The following is a 19,962-nucleotide window of genomic DNA, read 5'->3' on the forward strand; positions in this document are numbered from 1 at the left end:
GGTTTGCCTTTGCTTCTGCCGTTGTGCTGTGCTTTGTATTCACTGGACATCCCTTCTCTCCATCAGGGCATCCTCACTCTGCACTCTGATGATCCAGAGAAAGTTTGGCTACAAAGGGAAGAGGAAAAAAAAAAATCATACCTACCAAGGACTGTAAAGAGCAGCATCAACTTGATAAATACTGTTCACTAGTAGCAGTAATGATTTATTGATTTTTTCAGGGAACAGATTAATTTAGAGCCATCTAACATAGATCTTTCTTTTCCTCTGTATTTATTGCTGCTGCTCAAAGTCTTTCGTTGTGATCTATGGGCATGTTGCAGGGCTGAGCACTGCAATAAGCATGGCTGTCCTGGATTATTCGCTTACCAAGGAGGATCTTTGTAACAGGAGGCCAAGGGCAATTCCAATCCCATTCTGAAAAGCCAGATTTCATTCAGGCATCCTTTGAGGAGTAGAGTTTTTCCATCATCTGAAGCTATTGCCTTAATCTAAATTGTTGGTTCAATTGCTATCCATGAATTTAGTACTTAAAGGGATTAGGGCAAAAAAAGCCTTGATTTTCCTTCTGACCTTTTAACGTCATCAGATGAAAGTTGGGACATTAGTAAAGGGATTTTAAGTCAATAATTGTTTTGCAGTGATGGTATGTTTGTAAGCCAAACACTATCCCTGCCCTAATCCTTGCTCCCTGTATGGAGCAGAGTCATCTGCTGTAGTCTTCTGCGTTCGGCTTCACAGCAGCCTTGCCAACAGGACAGAACTTGCAAACAAGGCAAGAGAGCAGCGATCCAAATAAAAATTGCAGAGACTATGCTGCTCTGCTGGAGCCCCAGAAAGTTCTCTAAATAGACTGTTGCTGAAATCCTGACCTTGTTCGCTCTTGGGCTGCCCGAACTGCTGCCTACCCTGTAGCCAAGATTAATTAATTCTCATATTGATGTGTCGAGCAACTGCCATGAAACCATAAAACAGGCAGAAAGCTGTCAGCATCCTGTAAAACTTGAGGAGGAGACAGGGAATCAACACGTAGGGATTTACTGAGCGGCGTGCCAAGCTAGCACAGCTTTAATCTCAGGTTGTGTTGCCTGGAAAGAGGCAGATCAGGTACCTCATTCTGCACTGTTACCTTGGGCAAGAGTTAATGGATTTACACAGGCAGAAAGCAGGCACAAGTGAAAGGACAGTAGCTGAGGAAACCAGATCCTTATTCCTTTGATGTCTCTTCTCTTACACCAGGTAAGAAGCTGAACGGAGAAGGCGTCCTTTGGCAGACAGGTTTAGTTACAGCGATGGGCTGTAGGTTAAGATTTCCTCCCTGGCCCTGTGTTGGCTTCCAGTTCTGTCACTTCATACAGTTGCAGCGACGTTGCTGGAGTCAGAACAACTATTTTCGAGTGGTGTGGTTCTCATGGAGGAGATAGAGGGGAAAGCAGAGCAGCTGTACAAGAAACAGCAAGGCCGGGAGGAGCTCCTGTGGCAGGAGCCTCTCACCCCCATCCCCTCAAAGAAGAACGTCCATGGGGGTTGTGCAGCCCTTGGCTATGCTGGGGTCGGGCTAGGTTGCTCGAGCCACAGTGAGGTTGTGACAAGGACCCACAGGCTGCCCACAAGGCCAACTCCAATTCCTTCTTTCTGCTTTTGCAGGTCTGTTCTCTGCCTGCTTGGGAGGGAACCAGCTCTTGCAACATCTCTGCACTTCCCAGCACAATGAGCCCCTGTCAGGAGCCTTCACTTGCTCCGGTACCAAAGCACAGGGAAACCACAGACAAGAACTGTGGTGTTGCAACACCATTGTGCTGTCACAAGTCATCTCAGCTAAAAATAAACTACTGCTAAACAACGTTCCTACCCACTTTCACCAAATGCCGTAAGGAGCACTAACTCAGGGCACAAACAGCTTGAAAAACTATGAGAAGTTTCATTTTTTGCCTCTCTTCTGAGGGTAAGTCCCCCCAAACCCTGTCCTGATTCTCTATCCCAATCAAGTACCCTGGAGCACCTGTGGCTTCTCCACAAGCTCTCCAACGTGCAGATTTTTTTCCCTGCTCTCCTCACTTCAGGGTTCTCATGGAGCCCCAGGAGGTCACATCCCCACGTGGGGACAGGAACAACCCTCACCTTTGCTTTAAGCTGAGTTGGAGAGCCCTGTGAGCTCTGGTTCTTAGCTCACCAGTTCATGTTTCGTGGTGCTATGCAAGCTTTGCACAGCTTTGCAGGGAGCAGGGAACCAGCCTTGCGGAAAGCTGCCTGCCCGTGGACAAAAGCCGGCAACAAAGCCCAGCGAGCTCTTTTGTCTGAGCCAGGACTGCTCCGTCTCCGGCTTCTGCTGGTACTGGCAGTGGTGGAAAGCCAGGGCAGCTTCCTCAGCTGATCTTGCTCTAGTCTTAGCAGGTTATCTGAAGTTCAGCTCTGCCCCCTGCCCCTGTGTGAGCATGTTGTGTGGTACCTGCCCCGAATCACAGCCACACATCTTCCTGTTGCTCGAAAAGCTGTGCTAGGCAGGCTCCTGTCAGCTCCTCACCTTTTAAAACGAGCCGGAGAGAGTGAAACTGCCCCATGATGCTCCTGAGGACACTTTTGCCGAGCGGCTCTGTGTACATCAGATCCAGTCCCACTGCAGCAGCTGTTTCCCCTGTGACCAAGACAACAGCTCTCAGTTCCAGAGCGTCTCACACAAGATTTTCCTTCCCACACACTTTCTTTCCAGTATTTCCCAGCTCAGTGAGAAAGTTGAAAACCCTGAAAACACAAAGCTAGATCTTTTTCTCCTCCCTCTCTCCGAAATGCAGAGGTGGGCTGCAACCCCACAACACCCACTGGGCTCAGTGGGAAGCCTTTGATACCTCCTCAGTCCTGCCATCCTACACACCTGCGTAAGACACCAGGATATGGTCTGGAAAATTCTGGGATTTCATCAGTCTAAAATTGGCGAGGGGGACAGCACAGCCCCTGCACCAACCCCAGCTCCAGCACCTCCCCATGAACCCCATCAATGGTAGCAGAGACCCCATTACCTCTCACCCTGCTTGCTTTGCTTCAAAACAGCCACATGCTTAACCCACCAAGCCATGCCCAGGAGGAAATTCCCCACCCTTTATCCTCCTGCTTTGCCTTTTGGCCTTTTAAGAAGACTTGGACTAAATAAGGGGACAGGACACAGAGCTGGAGGGCAGGTCAGGCTGCCTTCCCACACTGCCCAGGCACAGGCAGTCCTGCTCCATGGAGAGGTGACATTCAGTCCTCACCTGGACCATGTGGTGGGTGTCCTGTCCTCAAAGCTGGCTGCAGAATTATGGCCTGGCTTGTGCTGATAGGTCATGTAGAGAGCTGGAAAAGAAAATGCCTCTGGCTCCTCATCTGCCCTCGTACAGCATGTCCGTGTTACCAGCACAGAGCAGCAGTGGGACATGCAGTGGTGGGAGATGCAATAGTGGGAGATGCCCGGGGTTCAGCACAGGCACCCAGGAAGACTTACACAGTGTGCCCTGTTTCAAACAGGACCAAGTCATGGAAAGGTTTTGATTCAGAGATATAAAACTACTTCCAACTTAGAGCAAACACGTCTTCAATGCTCCTTCATCCAAGGGTTAAATTTTTAGCCTGGCTCAGCATGATACCTCACTGGGACACTGCTGAGTGAGGGCAGAGTGTTTTCTAGTGCACAGATCTCTGATGCAGGGCTTTGGGGCTGCCAGTGGGATCATTTGCTGCTTTGCCAGAAGAGTTCATCACCAGAGCCCCTCTCAGAACTGCTTAGCAGGGAGTAGCATCGTGCTGAGGAGTGTGGGGTGCCAGAGTGGGGCCAGACCACCTCCAAACACTGCTCTGACCCAAATCCCAGTTGGAGCAGGCACAAGCATGAGCCGAGCCCATGTTAAACAAACAAAATGAAGTTTTGACTGGAGCCTGGTGAGTGGCAAGCACAGGACGCACTCCAGCTCCTTGTAACAAACCATTTCAGCTTCAATCCCATGGAAAGGCTTGTGCTCACAGAAATTGCTGAAAAGCCCTAGGCACAGAAATCTCTGGGCAGATCAATGTGATCAGCATGGAATCATAGAATGGGTTGGGTTGGAAGAGACTTTAAAGATCATCTTGTTCCAACCCTACTGCCAAGGGCAGGGACGCCTTCCACTAGGCCAGGTTGCTCCAAGCCCCATCCAACCTGGCCTGGAACACTGCCAGGGATGGGGCAGCCACAGCTTCTGTGGGCAGCGTGGGCCAGGGCCTCAGCAGCCTCACAGTGAAGAATTTCTTCCTAATATCCCATCTAAACCAACTGTCTGTCAGCTAAAGGCTTGGGCTTCTGTATTTTTTCAATCAGCCTGATTTTCCCTGTTTATGCATGAATGCTTAACGTTCTTCTGAAATGGCCTTTAAAAATTTTCCATTTTGAATAAAATCTGGAGGGTAAAAGAATAAAAAAGAATTAAAAAAAAAAAAGCTGCATGTAGCCAAAACAGACAAAATTGCCTGTATAGAGGATTTGTGCTGAATCATTGTTATATTTGGCTCTTCCTTATGTCAATACCCCTGTGCTTTTGAGGCTGCATTAAAAATATAAAAAAGGACCCAGACAAGGACAAGGACAGTTCTGGCCAAACTTTGGTACTGTTGAATTGGTCAAATATACAAAGCAACTGCTTTAAAGTCCAGAATCAATATTTTCACATCAGAGCGCTGCACAAAACACAAACCAGAGAAATTGGGGAGGTTTTGACAGGATTTTCTTTGGAAAGTCCTGGATGGGCTGAGGTGGCCTGGGAGGCTGGGCTGGCAAGGAGTCAAGGCTGCAGGAAGCCTTTATTGGACCTTTGTGCAGGGAAAGATCCTAGTCTTTTATGGCTTTGCAGCTGTATGGGCCAAAGTGGAATTTGCTGGGCTACAACTATTTTCCACTGGATCTACTGGGAGCCGTAGCTGCTATTCCACAGGATAAATTTGGTTATGTGGTGATGTGAATTTCCTCACACGAAGAAAAACATTTCCCTGCCTGGTTTATGTGTCCTGAAATATACCAAGAAGAGGAAAGCCATGCCAGGTGGTGCAGAGCAGATAGAACCCCATGGTTTGCACCCCACATTATCCTCCTGGCTGACTGCACTGCTGAATAAATGGTGCTGCAGGGATGGCAAGCTGGGATGCTGCTGCTTGGAGAGTAAATTACTGCTTTGTGAGTGAAAGCAGCAAGGTCTGTTCATCAGATATAACTTGTTCCTATTAGGACGGAAAAGCTCAAGCCAAGGAGCTTCTCTCCACAAAAGCATAATTTGTGAAGCAATTCATGCCAGGGAGTCATTACTTTTCTGATCAAAGCGTGTTTAAGATTACTAGAGGATCTCTCCATATACAACATGTATATGCACATGAATACCATGTCTCAACTGCTGCGTAGCTCCAGGAGATGGGAAGGTGGGGCAGCAGTAAAAAAGCTGGATTCATCCAGACAGCACACAGACAGCTGGCTTCTGAGGAGGAAAGAAAGAAAGAAAGTGGTTAGAAGAGAGCAGTTAAAACGAAATGTTCAGGGTGCTGAGGTACTGGCACAGGTTCCCCACAGAAGCTGTGGATCCCTCATCCCTGGAAGTGTCCAAGGCCAGGTTGGATGGGGGTCTGAGCAACCTGAGGTGTCCCTGCCCATGGCAGGGGGTTGAAATGAAATGATCTTTAAGGTCCCTTCCAACCCAAACCATTCTGTGGTTCTATGAAAACTCTAACTCAAAACAGTATCAAAAAAAGAAAGCCCTGAGATGTGAGTGGGATGCTCAGTGCTGCAGTGCTGGGCTGGGTTTGTGTTTCCCTGTTAGACATTTTCTGTTAGTAGTTCAGATTACAATTTGAGAGAAGTCTTTGAAACTAAAACTGGAGTGAACTCTAAGAGCAAAGCCCACTTGACCGTGCCTTTCCAGGGTTTGCTTTTGCCTGGACACATAGGGCCAGGCTCTCCAGCTGCTTCAGTCACCCTTGCCAGGGAGGGAAGACACCACTAAGACAGGGACAGAACAAATCCCTCCAGGCCACTGCTGACCACCACAAACTGCTGCTGGAAATCAGCGTGCCGTGAAGGTGATCCAGTGGCTCAGGCAGTGTGAGGAAGGCGGGAGTGAGCCACAAATACACCCCCAGATACTCTCCAACAGGGCAGAGGAGCTCATCTCCCCAGCCTGTGACACCCCAGCACCTCCCATTTATGCACCCTGCATCCCATAATTGCCTGGCTCGGAGCTTTAATCAGCCACAAACACAGGGGCGCAGTGAACTGAGGGAGGGAGCCTCACCCTGCTCAGGCTCCCTGATGGGTCTGTAGGGTATCCACCACTGTGGTGTGGGGCAGGGGGGAAGAGTTGTGACCCTTCATCAGATCCAGACCCCAAAGGCAGTTTTAGGATGCTGCAGGGGTGCGACCGCAGCTCTGGAATCGTCTGCTCCACACCTTGGCATCTCAGGGCAATGGCTGTACCCACCCAGCTGGAAGCTCCCTGTGTGGTATAGCCTGGTTTAGGGCCACATCCAAAATTTGGGCATGCTCCAGCTGGGCTGGCCTGTGAACCCAAGGAGGGCAGCCATGAACTGTGCCCCTGAAGACCCCATCCCTCCTGATCTACAGAGGGGAGGAAAATGAGGCAGCAGGCATGCCCAAATGCATGGTGTTAAAGCTCATTTCAGGATGGGGTGAGCCTCTGGGATACCCTCACCTCACATCCCAGGCCCCAGAGCACACTGGGGAGCATCCAGGATGCTGGGAGGGCCAAAATGTCCCAGGAGAAATTTAACTGGGGTGGGCAGGTACCAGAAATGTGCTGGGTGCTGCAGCTAAATCCTCCTGGGTCAGTGAGGCAGAGCCCTTAGTCAGCCCTGATGCATTCCTGGGAAGGCAGTGAGGATGCTGAGCCTGTCTGGCTCACAGGGCCGGCATGGAAACCCTGGCAGCTTGGAAACAGAGCTTGGAAGTGCCCGGTGGGCCAGGAGATGAACCCTGGTGTGCCAGGAAGTGAAAGGGTGAAGTAGTAAAAAGCTCTGATAAGAAAGGCCATGTAATCAGAACAAATACTGAGTGATTCAGCAGCAACTGACCCAGGAAGGAGTGAAGGGCACTCCTTGCAATGTTTGACTTGTCGGCTGCGATGGTGCAACAGCCTCAGACGAGGAGAAGCAGCAAAGGCAGGAGCGGGCGGCTCCTCCTGTCACCACGACACCTGCTTGGCTTCTGCAGCTGAGACCCCACAAAAACAACCTCTGGGCTTCCCTCAGCTGGAAAGATGCCTCTTTCTGTGGTAGGCATGGGTCTCCATCCCACAGGGATGGCAACAGTCCTTGGTATCAGCTGCCAGGCAGGAAGGCAGCACTAACAGCCGGGTTGTTGGCTGTGTGTGCTGGTGGACAAACAGTGCCACGGCCCATATTCCTGCACCAGGGATGCTGCGAGAAACACAGCCCCCTCCCAGCCAATGCCTTGCCAAGAGGCAACTAAATGTCCCCACAGCCTGTGTTCCTTGTGACTTGAGAGCAGGTCTGCCTTTAGCCCTCATTTCCCAGTGCCAGGGTCTATCCCCACAATGTTCACACCACCTCAGCTCCGAGTTTGGCAGCTGGGTTAGTGCCCAGCATGGTTATTGACTTTTTTCCCCCCTAAATCCCTGCAGCAGGTAGTCAGGAGAGGGCTCACTGACTCTCTTCCCATGGGATGCACCGGGAGGGGTCACACAACGTGCTCAGGCTTTGGAAAGCCGATGGTGTTTCAGGTCACTGACAGGCTGTCCATCACCATCACCAGGAATACAGGTTTGGAGTCCAGGCTGAGCATCCACCTTCAGAAATTCAGGCCTCTTGATGAGACCTAGAGCTGCAATGCAAAAAAACAAACTGGAGAATACCAACCCAACCCCGGCGCCGCCCAAAACCATGACCCGAAGTTTACTTCTGAAAATCCAGGCTCTCACCCCATATCTAAACCACAGGCGTGCTTCCTGCCAGCTCTACCCTCCCACCCGGGGCATGGCTGTTGTTCCACAATACCCAGCTGGCAAAGAAGTCTTCATCTTTCCAAGCAGAGACAGATGCCAGCTGGGGGTCTCTGACATGCAGAGTTTCAGCCCTTTTTCCATCACACATGGGCCATGGCTCAGAGGAAGGCTGGTGGGACACCTCTGGTACCTGTGGAAAACTGACAAAGTTCATGGGGAAAAACAGGCAACAAGAATGGTGGTGGATCCTATGGGCAAGAGCAGGAACAACTCCCTGTGCTGAGAGTGCCTGTCCCTTTCCATGGAAAAGGAGAGCATGGCCCCACCACTGTGCTGAGCAAGAGGAAGCACTGCCCTTCCCACCAGTGACAGAGAGGTGGCCATGCCACCACCAAAGCTGGCCTTCAAACCAATGGCAACCTCTGCTCACACCACAGCAAAGACATCCCTACCCAGCTGGGCAGAGCTGCGCTTACTTACCACCTCCAAGTGCTGACTGAGCACTGGAGTAGCTCAGTAAGCTGGGAGAATGAACAACAAACAACCCCCCCACAACAAAACACAGACTCCAACAGTGATAAAATCAACTTTTCAGAGGTCACATTGATACTTTTTCCTTGGTACAATGCTGCTCCTCCCCAAACAGGGAGTTGAAACAGCACTGGAGGATCACAGGTGGGCAAAAACACAAAAGGAGGAGGATGAATAAGATAATGCACAGATCCTGCAGGTAAGGAGCAAGGTGTGTCTCTGGGCTGGCCTGGATGAACCTGGATTTGCAAAGACTTGTCCAGTGATTGACCAACCTGCAAGTGCTGAGGTGCAGCTCAACATGACCTGCTAACGAGGCCAGATGGAAAGTCCCTCCAAGACCTGCAGTTACTGGCTAAGAATTACGGAAAAAAACCCCAGAAGATCTTCCTGCCGCTGGAGAGCACAGTTCATGGGACAGAAATGCTTCCCATCAGCATAAGTGAAGTATCACTGGGGTCAGATGTGGGTTGGAGCAACCTGGTCTAGCAGAAGGTGTCCCTGCCCGTGGCAGGGGAGGTTGGAACAAGACCATCCTTAAGGTCCCTTCCAAACTAAATCACTTCATGATTCCATGAAAACGTGAAACATTCATCACAGGCTTCTTGCCACGGGCACTTGCTGCTAATTTAACTCTACATCAAGATTCTGTGCTCCATCTACACAGTCCCTGGCCCTTGGGAACACAGGTAGTGAAACACCAGGGACCTGCCAAAAAAGCCAATAGCTCTGGCTTCCCCCCCTCAGCCCCACGAAGAGCTGCTGCCATGTCACAGCGCCCTGACTGCCCAGCACTGGCTCTGGACACCACGGACACTTTCCCTGCCCACACCCCAACCCTGGTGCTGCAAGAGCTGTGGCTCATTGCATCATCCTCACTCCACCTCCCTGGGGCAGGTCTCCATCAGCCCCAAACCTTCCATCTCTCCCATGGGGATCTTCACCAGCTGGCCCTGTGTCCCAGAAAATACCCAGTATTTCAAATTGTTTCCTGGTCCCAGGGCATGCCAAAATTAAGACCTTTTCCAGTACCTGGTGAGCAACACCAGTTCCTGGTATTCTTCTAAGAGACAATACCAGAATCCCTGCTCCAAGCCCTCTGTGCCGGCTCCTGCCAGCTTGCAAAGACTTGCCCCAGAGGGACAGGGCTGAAGGGTTTGGAAGCGCCTGGAAAGGGCTGTTATGGGCATGTACTCAGCTTTAGCCATCTCAAGCAAGAGGGTCTTACTCAGATTCCTGGGAGACCAGAAATTAAGGCAAAAATGGAGTAATTAGCCTCTGAGGAAAGGATGGAGAGGGGATAGCTTAAGGACAGTGGGGTTGTTTCTCAGCCCTAAGCCTGCCAGAGGTCAAGAAATGTTTGGACAACGCTCTCAGGCACATGGTGGGATTCTTGGGGTTGTCCTGTGCAGGGCCAGAAGCTGGACTTGGATGATCCTTGTGGGTCCCTCCCAACTCAGGATATTCTATGATTCTATGAAAGTGGAGCCTGAGTCCTCCCAAGAATGCCTCAGTAACACTGTCAGAGAAAAGCTGCTTCAAAACAGCTTGGGCTGGAGAGCAACCAGCCACTGCACCCCCATTTCCATGGCCAACCCTGGCTTTCTCCTGGGCTGGAAGGCACTGGGAAGTTCCCTGTTCTCCTGCCCCCTGCAGCAGGGTGGCCTGTGATTCTGCCACCAGCCTAACACAGCGAAGTCCTACAAGCAGATGCAACTGCATATTAATATAAAGCCATCAGGAGCTTTTGTCCTGAGGGATCCATGATATCTGTAGAGAGGGGGCCAGTGCCAGAGCTGGCTGAGGACCTTGGACACCCACCCGTGTCTCAGGGCGTGGGGAGGGAGGGAGTGAAGCCATCACTGGGCACCACTGCACCACACCCACAATTTTTTCAGCCCTTCCTTTATGAGCTTTTCTATTTTTGACCTTCTGCCTAATCACATAAGCTGCTTTCCAGAGCAACTACAGCATTTTCAGCTTTTATTGACGTCCTCTGAAAACATGACTGAGGATTGCCAGGAGGGAGATACCAGAGCCACGCTCACTTTGACATGGTTTCTCACCTGGATAGTTCATGGGCTTCAAATAATGCCAGGCAGGCAGTTGGGCAAGTGAAGAGCTGGCAGTGCCCAGCTGGCATCTTGAGACTCAGAAGCAAAATACATGATTAAAGCAAGAGCTGTGTGCTTACAGCTCTGTCCACACAGCAGAGACTGAACTGGAAAGCCAAATCACCCTCTACTTCACCATAAACAGTGGGTGTTGGGTTTTAAGGAGCATCTCACAGTGACCTCAATGGCCCATTTCATGCGTGGTGGCATGGAAGGGAGCCCAAAGGTGAAAAGGCTTAATTAGTAATACTTCAAGCTGATTACCACGGCCCATATATAGGGTGACCTGCATCTACTATCACTTAGCATAGTAATGACTAAGTACAGTATGTGGTTTAAATATCTCCCTAACTCTAAAGCTAAACACATCTATAGCCCTAACCCTCTAATTGACTGATTCTAAATATGATAGATTAGCTTTCCATCTCATTATATGTATCTAATCAGGGGATGAGGGCTCCTATACCCTTGGTTTTTCATCTCTACTGTCCTACAACAGCAATTAAAAGAAAATTACTTCTCTACTCAGGTTTGTTGCAGGCTTATCTCGTACCCTATCTCAGGAAGATGCTGGATTTAGTTTATGATGGTCATAAAAACAAGCTGCAGAATCCTGCTTTCTGTCTTGGTGGACACCAAGATTTAGAAGCTTAGATGTTGCCTGTGTGACCTTTTCCTGGTGACCCTAAATCAGCACAGGGCTCCTGCTGCCTGTGGTCATCACTCCATAAACAACTGGCTCAGGGCAGCAGTGCCCAGTGGGAAAGGCTGGGAGCAAGGAGCAGGGGAGGTCTAGCCACCACCAGCAGCTTAGGCTTCAATCACCCTTTCTCAACTAGAATGCTCATTATTGTCTAAATGAGGGCGGTCCTGTGCAGGGCCAGGAGTTGGACTCAATGATCCTTGTGGGTCCCTCCAACTCAGGATATTCTAGGATATTCTGATTCCAATCCCAGGTGCCTTTTCCTGCATTGCTCAAGCCCAAGGTCCTGCACACCAGGTAGGCTCCACTGCTCCAGGAGCTGCTCACCGTGGCCCCAGCCTGAGTGCACAGGTGGGTGGAGGACTAAGGCAAAGACCCTGAGTGACCTCAAGCGCCTCTCCAGCCCAGCTGAGCACTAATAAGCTTTCTGTATTAAGGCTTTCACTCCAGGCCTGGGTAGCTCCAGGCAACTCCTTGCTCACGCCTTGTCTCTGCCTAGGAACCAGTCTCCAAGGCAGGATACTGTGGACCATGTGCCTGGTGTGGAACTCCAGGTGCTCCAAACCCATTTCTTAGGGCTTGGGAGCCCCCAAGATACACTCATGTTCCACCAAAACTGTGAGACACCTACATGAGGTCACCCTGAAAATCTGGCCACCACCACCAGGCTCCCTGGCACCTCCCTCTGACCCAGGAGACACGTTACCTCTTGCTAAGAGGAGAGAGCATTCATCCATCCCTCCACCCCCTCTTCCCAGGCCTGGCCAAATGGGAGGGAAGAGGAGGTTGATGGCTCTTTGCCCAAGATGCTCTCAGAGGAACTGAGGACCACCCACCTCTAACAATTGTTAGGCCATGGGTGCTTTGTTTCGCTCATGTTTAACCCAATACAGAGGCCATGGAGCCAACAGAAAGGCTGGATACCTTTACACTAACCCTGGCTGCTCCAGACTATGTGTAGGCACAGAGTAATTGACCACGGGGATATGAACCATGTTATAATTTTGTCATTTTCTACTCAAGCATCCTGGGCACTGATTGCAGCTTGGGGATTTTCCATGTCAGACAAATTACCAGACTCCACCAAAATAGCTGAGAGACAGCCCCATTTTGGGTTACAACATCTTCACCAGATGGGCACAGGCAGAACTCCCCTCTGTGTGTGCAGGAGACTTGGGGCTATGGTAAACTGGTGCACTGGAAGGAAAATTAAAGGAGTCAGGGTAACAGATGAGAGAAGACACCCCAAACGGGCAGAGGAAGCTCTTGCTCACTGTAAGCAGAAACAAAAGAGCCCTCGGTTGCCAGGGTGTAATTTAGACACAACTTCCACGTGGTAATTTCCATGGGTCTGCAAGGAGCCTTGGTGAAACTTGAGGATGAAGGTTCCCACAAGTGGAGAGATTTTGTTAAAGTCCAGGCCTAGCTGAGCATGCTTAAAGGTCACACTTGCCTTTTTTCCTCCAGTTAAAATTGGGTTTTAAGGTACTGAGATTAGCATTTGAAAGGGAACATTCTCCTGTGACATAGGACTCACTTGACCCTTTTCCTCAGGCAGGTTTTCCCCACTGTCCAGTGAAGTGACAGAAGCACTGGGCTGAACAAAACCTCCACCCAGCCTTCCCCTTGGAGAAAGGGTTGGTGATGAGTGAGAATAAAGGGCCCGAGAAGAGGCAAGCAGAAAGGCTGCCCCAAGGAGTGCAACATGTCCAGATATGTCTGTCAGATAACAATACCTCAGCTCAAGCCCTTCACAGTTTAAAAATAATGACGACTCAGCTCCAGGTGAAATACTCACCTGTAATGCTGCCCTCCTGCCTCAGTCAGGTTTGAGGTACCGATGGTGCTGCCTTTGCTTCAAAGTGGGGAGACAGCAACATCCCAGAAGCTGGAGGAGACACGGCCCAGAGTAATTTGCAAACCTAACAACCCTGTTGGTGGGGTAAACGTGACAGTGTGTCTCAGTTCTGAAGAAAACTGTGGTTAGCACCAATCTCTAACAAAGCTCTTGACACCCTGTTTCTTCCAGACAGCATTTGGGAAAAGAAAGCCAGACTTTTGTGCAGGAGGCATCCCTGGGCAGCAGACAGGCCTGTAATAACTGGGAGGTCTGGAACTGCTTCCCGTCTAGGTCTAGCAGTAGATAAGATGAAGATACATGAAATTGCCTCTCACTCCCAGCTGAACTACAGCACACCTTGGCCAGTCTCCAAAAAGGGCTCATTAATAACTCCTGCAACGTTCTTCTCCTGGCAGATGTGGAGGTTATAGTGGTGGTGTTGAAGTTGCAGTGGTTTGAAGATCTGGAGATCCTGTTCCTGGAATCAAGTGAGGTTCCATTTAAGAAGAAATGCAGTTTTAGTCATCTCTGTTGTAGAAAAACTGAGGCCCTGACCCCAGTCCACATTAAATGGTTGGAAATGAGAAACCAGGTGATGAATAAACCCCTCATTTGAAGGAGGGGGAAGGAGGCACTGGAGGAACTGAGTCACCAGTTTTGAGCAATCCTGAACTCACTGCTAAAGTCTCTCAACTCCACTTTTCTAAGACCTGCTGCCAACAACAGCTCTGGGAGCTCAGATCTGGAGCAGAACGGACACCACGGGCAAGTTAGAACTGTTTCAGGGCTAAAACCATCACACTGACACGTTACCTGGGGGAGCCCACACAGGGAAGGCTTTGTCCTTGTCTTACTCAAGCTCATTCTAAGCTTCCTTCTTTGGATGAAAGGGTTTGGGGATGTTCCTTTGCAATTCTGCCTGGCAGCCTTTTGCATGATGCAAATTCCCACATCCCTGAGACCTGTGGTCCCCAAGTTTCCTGGACCAAACTTCCCTCATGGAGGGTCTTCCCCAGTGTGGATGGGGCAGAAATGATGATGATTCTTGCGTGCCTTCGCTGCCTGCAAGTGGCCTGAGGCACTTCTAAAATACAGTGCATCCTGTCGGTCACAACCCAGAGCTGCGACCCCATTTCGTGAAGACACTGCCCTGTCCCCTCTCTTTTTTAGCTTCTATTAAAGGCGTGAGAGGGGAGACAGCCTGGCCTTCTCCCTCAGCTGCCAGTCATGTATATGGACATCACTGGGACACTGGCTGTACCAAAGTCCCCATGAGAAGATGCCAAGGTTGCCAAATGCTAACAGCACTCCCTTTCCTCCATGCTTTTTGACCTCCTGCTCCTCCGTCAGGCCTGGCTCCATAAGCAGGACACTTCCAACCATGGCAGCCTGAGGGATGATGCCGAGTGCTGTGCCCAGGGGAAGGCAGGACGGGCAGTGTGGGATGCAGAAGGTGCCAGGCTTGTGCAAGGGCTGATGCACGAGTTCAGAAATGCTGCTGGACAAGCCCTACACACAGTGACTACACAACACATAAATGCCTTCCCCAGCCTTCCTCTCTTCTCCTTCCTCACTCCTGTGCCTTCTGCATGCCCTGCTCTGTGGGTTTAGAGACAAGGAGGCAAGGGTCCACACTGTGGTGACTGTACATAAACAACAGGAAGAGGTGGAAAAATACATAAACCCTATGCCTGTTCAGTTTTATCACCCACCTCTTGGTGTTTGGCATCTTTCTCCATGCTCCAATGCCTGGCTTCACATCAATTCACAGACCTCAGCTTTCATCTATAAAAATTAAAATTGCACGACATTCCAGCTCCTACTGATGTGGAAAAGTGCAAGTCAGGATCCAAAATATTCATTATACAGATGTTTAAAATAAAAAAAAAAAAAAAAGGAAGAGAAAGAAAAAAAGCAAGAAAAAGACTTTGACATTTATTATTTTGGAAAGCTCTTGATTCCTGAGTTAGCTGCAATTTTCAGACAACCTGACTCATCATTTCTGAATGCTTTGGTTTGGCAGCCTTGTATATATTTAGTAATACAAACCCTGACTTGCAGCTTACAATGAGAATCCTAATGGCATGATAAGACAGATTTTCATCTCATTCACGTCATTTCCAAATATCAGGACATTTACTTAGCGGGAAGAGTTGTAAAAGCTGTGAAATGGTCTCCCTGGGGGGGAGCAGAAACCTTCTGGCTACATGCTTGAGCAGCTGAACAAACCGAGGGAGAGCAAGCAGCAGTGAACAGCTCTTTCCTTTCTGGCCAAGGGACAGAGAAGATGATCCCAGACATGTTTTCCTCTTCACTGCTCCTGGCTCTGGGCATTGCTAATCAAGTCCATTGCCATACCACAGCCACCGAAGCCTCTCTCAAATCCAACTGGAGAAAGAGCAGCTTCTGTAGAAGGAGCATGCAGCACCACGGGAACAACTACTGTTGAAAACCATTTAGGACTTCACAAGGAGAGGAACCTGTGCCAGTCCTTGAGAACGCATTCAAAGCATCCTCAGCCAGCAGTCAGAATTGAATTTTTTACTTTAAAATCCCTAGGGCACTGGAAGTCTGTGAGATTTTTTCCATTGCCTATCAAGCAGCAGTATTAAAAATGATGTCTTTGGCAGCACAGCCAGCATGACTAGATACGAGATGATTTTCATCTCTTCATCCCAGACCATCTGCTTCTTACCCTCAACTTTCAAAGGCCTTGAAGGAGACGTAGGCCACTGAATTTTATAGCTAGATTCCATGAACCTTTTGAAAATGAAAGGATTGCACCAAACACAAATTTACAGACATCAAAGGGATCTTCTCTTTTCATGCAAGCACTAAAAGCAGTGCAAAGGGAACTAATTACAATTTGCTCAATTGCCAGTTTTCACACTGGAGTGAATACAAGCATTTTATGCTTTAAACCTTACAAACTTGTGGCTGCCAGCTTAATATACTTCTGAAGCCAGAACCAAATTAATAGACTAAAACCATCTTGCACCCACTGAGGCAAGCAATGAAGCCAAAAGAGCTGCAGGGTAGCTCCTGGAAAATCTTGCTTTTTTTTTTGTACCCCTGCTTGCCTGTTTTTTTTTTTCTTTAATAAATCAATATTTCTTTACATATTCAATGGCAGTGTAAACACTAATCCAGCTTTTTCCAAAGCAAAGGCATTGCATAGATACTTTTTATTGAGCTGATCTTCATCTATACTGCTGACAGAGTCTCAGGGAACACAACTGAAATGGCAGCTCCTAATAAAAAGTATGGGAGAGTTCAGGGATCTTGGCCAAATGTGGCTGACTCAAGATCTGCTGACTTGAGTGGCTGAAAGCATTACACAGACGTATGAGTTCCAGGCAGGCAGTGAAGGGAAAGAGCTGCCCTGAATTAGAAATCAGGATCCAGGTGAAAATTGTGAAAATAAAGGAAATTCCTATACACAGAACCTTAGGTTTCCAGGTCCAACCACAGATCTGTCCATGAGTTTGCATCCAGGATGATGGAAGGGTGGAGTGACACAGATGTCACTTAAAATCAAGGAAAAGAGAAGCTGGTGAAACACTCCCTTTGTCATTTGATCCCTGCCCCATCAAGCCAACAAGCCCTGAAACACAGCAGGTACTAGCTGGCCACAGTGAGAGCTTTCCTGCTCCCCAAAAAACCATCTTATATCCTCCAGAGATGTACAAGCTTTCTGGTTTGCAGTACACACAATGCAAGACACCTCCAGAGGCGACTTAATTCCCATTCTCCAAGCTTTCAGAAGACATATTGGTGGGTATTGATAAGAAATATGATATTGACACACCAATAAAGATCTCCAAAGGTGGCTACTGCACATTCTTCATGCTGTCAGTGATGTAAATACTCAAATCCTGGGGCCATGGAAATGGCATCACATTTTGATTCTGAAGGCAACACTGCGGCAGTAGCTTCTCCAGCAGGAACGATTCCATAGGGTCTCCAGAGCCCCAAACAACAACACACCTGAAACCCTGGGATGATAACACCGTGCTGGCAAAAAAGGGTGTACCACTTACTGTTCTCCAGCACTGACCTCCAGGGAAGGAGAGGCTGCTCACAATCCTTGACAGTGGGGGAGTCAAAAAGCCACCAACATCAAGTTCACAGACAGTTTTGGGGCTCCCACTCTTGGTGGCCAACTTAGCCGCACTTACCCCTTGCCAAGCGAGCACTGCTGCAGTTGCAATCCGAGGAAAACTGAGTGGGAATTGGAGTGAGGAATTGCCTTGGGTCATGTCTGCACCAGTCAGGTGAACACCAAACATCATTCACACGCAAACAAGGTGCCACAGTGGCCCCTCATGCACATGCATCCATCCCTCTACTGTTTCTTCCTATGTGGGAAAGGAACTCAAGCCAGCCTGCACAACTGGTTCTTGGATCATTTTTTCTGGAAATCTGCCCTTTTTCTCCCACTTACACAACGGAACTTGTCTTTCTTCCTCTCTTGCCCCACTTTGGAGGAGCTGGGTATCTACAGACCAGCAAAGGGATGAGCTGCAACATGGCCAGAAAGTGCCCATGGAAGGGAAGGGAGACCAAAGGATGAAGCTGTGCTTGCTGGAAGAGGAGACACAGGAAAGAAAGAGGGAGAACTGATGTAACACACAAGCACAAAGGCAAGAAGAGTCCAAGCATGACTGAGCCTCTGCCCCATTTGTCCGACAGTTCAGTGATGCTTTAGAGGTAGAAGTGACTCAGCCAAGTAGAGAGGACTGGAGTGGGAAGGAGTAATTCTTGCAAGTAGATCTCACCTTTGATTTCTTATTTCTAACTTGGTCTCTAACTTGGAGAAGCTGAGCACGTACAGACCAGGGGGTCTGTGCTGTTAGGGGGGTCGTGCCTGTGCAACTTCCATGCCAAAGGCTCCTGCTTCCCTACAAATCCCCACAGCTGCAGTGGGACAAGGTCTGTGCAGAGTTGTCCCTCTCTGCTGCACCTCACCCTTCTTTCAAGTTAAAGCCTTTGGGGAGCCCTATACAAACATCATCAATTTTGCAAGAGGGCAAAAATCCTTTTCCTTCCCCAGCAATTCATATCTGCCCAAGGAAGAGGCTATAAACCTGTCATCCAGCTTCAAGCCCAGCAAGGAGGCCAAAGGTGTGCCAAGGAGCTACAGAAAAATCATCCAACTTCCAGGAGAGCAGGGAAAGCACAGAACCATCTCCCAGAGTATCTGGGTTCTAAAACCTGCACTGAAAAATCATCTCAGTCTGCCTGAGGCAGAAGCTTGAGGATGCAACCGATAAAAAGTGCCCCGTGAGTAATGAGCCCTTAAATCCAAACCAAACCAAGTCACTCTGTATCTTAGATAAGGTTTATCACTCTCATGGGATAAAAGTTGTCCTCTTCCGTTACCTGTTGGGTGACAACTCTGCTTGCAAGCAGCTTGCCAGCTCTGCAGGTCCCATCACAATAAGACTACGAATAATTTAAGTGCTACCACTTTGGATCAAAATTTTAATGAGGCACTAAACCCACAAAAGGGGCTCTGTGTAACATAATTAAATAGAAAGGGCCTAAATAAACAGTACAACAAGTTACATTATAGTTGAAAACAGCCGGGAGGCAAAGAAAGGAGCATTGAAGATGCATGATGTAAAAAGGCATTTCACAGAATGCAAACACTAAAACTTTTCAACACACACAAACAGTAAAACACTACGAGCACATGACTTCCCTTTGATTTGGAAGAATTTGTGCAGGGCACAGGGCATTTGTTTTTTTTTCCTTCTGCTAGTCAGCACAATGAAATATTTCACATGGGAACCCAGACAGTGTCAAAGAGAGCCATTTGTGCTTTGGAAAGAAATAAATACTGCAGGAAACAGGTAAAGTCAGTAGGAACATCTGGTTCAGTCAGGCCAGGGGATGTTGGATCATGTCTCCAAAATGCTGGACACTGCTGGGACTCCTCAAAAGTCATGCAAACAATCAGCACTGTAACAAGTCTGTTAGGCTCAGGGCTGCAAGACACTTGTTTCATGCTCACGCTGACTCCTCGAATCCACTGCAAGTGGTGACATTCAGGCTGAGCCAACCAGCTCAGCATCCAATGCTTGGTCTGCACCAGCTATTTACAATATCATGTTTGTTCCACCCCTGTCAATATTTGATCCAAGAGCTGCAGAAGTCCTACAAACACAGGAAGGTTCCAATTTCACATTAAGGTAACATTGACAGTGGTGCTGCTGTATCGTGCAAGTCAGTGCACTGTTACTCCTTGAGAATGAAATTACTGGTAAACTTGGTTTTCATTTCATTTCCTCCCAGTCCTCTCAACAACCTTGCTCTGGAGCCACAGCTACTGCTGCAGTTCTGGGCTGGTGAATGAAAAGTTTCTAAATTCATCTTGGTTTATCATTGGAAGGATCCCTTCTTCAATGGGAGTCAGGATGGGCTCCTCTTTTATAAAATCTGGATCAAAGTTGCTCACGTCATCTTTGGATTTCTGTCAAATGGAACAGACAAAGGAAAGACACGTCAGAAGTATGTATCATGTGCTTGATCTTGTTCTGCATCTGAGTGCATTGAACCATCACTTCCATAACACAGGCTGAGCTGACTGAGAGCTGCTTCTGGGCTTGGACTGGGAGCAGCTGCCCCCACAGAGCCTCTTACAGAACAAAGCCTTTTCCAGCCTCTACAGGTTTCTGACAAGGAACCCCCTCTCAGATTTCACTAACAGCAACTCTGGGGGCTTCTCTGGCCAGGCATGGCAGGGCAGGGCACATAAATCAGTCCCTTCCCTCAAGTGGCAGCACAGACCCCGTGCAGTTATCA

The 19,962-nt window shown here is 48.9% G+C and overlaps 1 protein-coding gene and 1 long non-coding RNA gene across 4 annotated transcripts in view; one reads left to right on the forward strand and one right to left on the reverse strand.

Annotated features, from left to right (window-relative positions):
• The window catches only part of LOC121673670, a 41,958-nt gene extending 37,842 nt beyond the window's left edge, over window positions 1-4,116 (forward strand). The window contains exon 3 of the long non-coding RNA XR_006019276.1: window positions 1,648-4,116. This is a non-coding gene — a long non-coding RNA (uncharacterized LOC121673670). The remainder of the gene's footprint in view (window positions 1-1,647) is intronic.
• A 14,503-nt stretch (window positions 4,117-18,619) lies between these two features.
• The window catches only part of PRKCH (protein kinase C eta), a 113,904-nt gene continuing 112,561 nt past the window's right edge, over window positions 18,620-19,962 (reverse strand). For all 3 annotated transcript variants that reach the window (XM_042047244.1, XM_042047246.1, XM_042047245.1), the window contains one exon: window positions 18,620-19,630. In XM_042047244.1, the coding sequence (XP_041903178.1) occupies window positions 19,484-19,630 (147 nt within the window). In that variant the 3' untranslated portion in view covers window positions 18,620-19,483. The remainder of the gene's footprint in view (window positions 19,631-19,962) is intronic.

This window comes from Corvus kubaryi, unplaced genomic scaffold (assembly GCF_017639235.1).
Source record: "Corvus kubaryi isolate FWS band 111438036 unplaced genomic scaffold, C.kubaryi_AGA036_p1.0 66, whole genome shotgun sequence".
In the NCBI taxonomy this organism is placed as follows: Eukaryota; Metazoa; Chordata; class Aves; order Passeriformes; family Corvidae; genus Corvus; species Corvus kubaryi.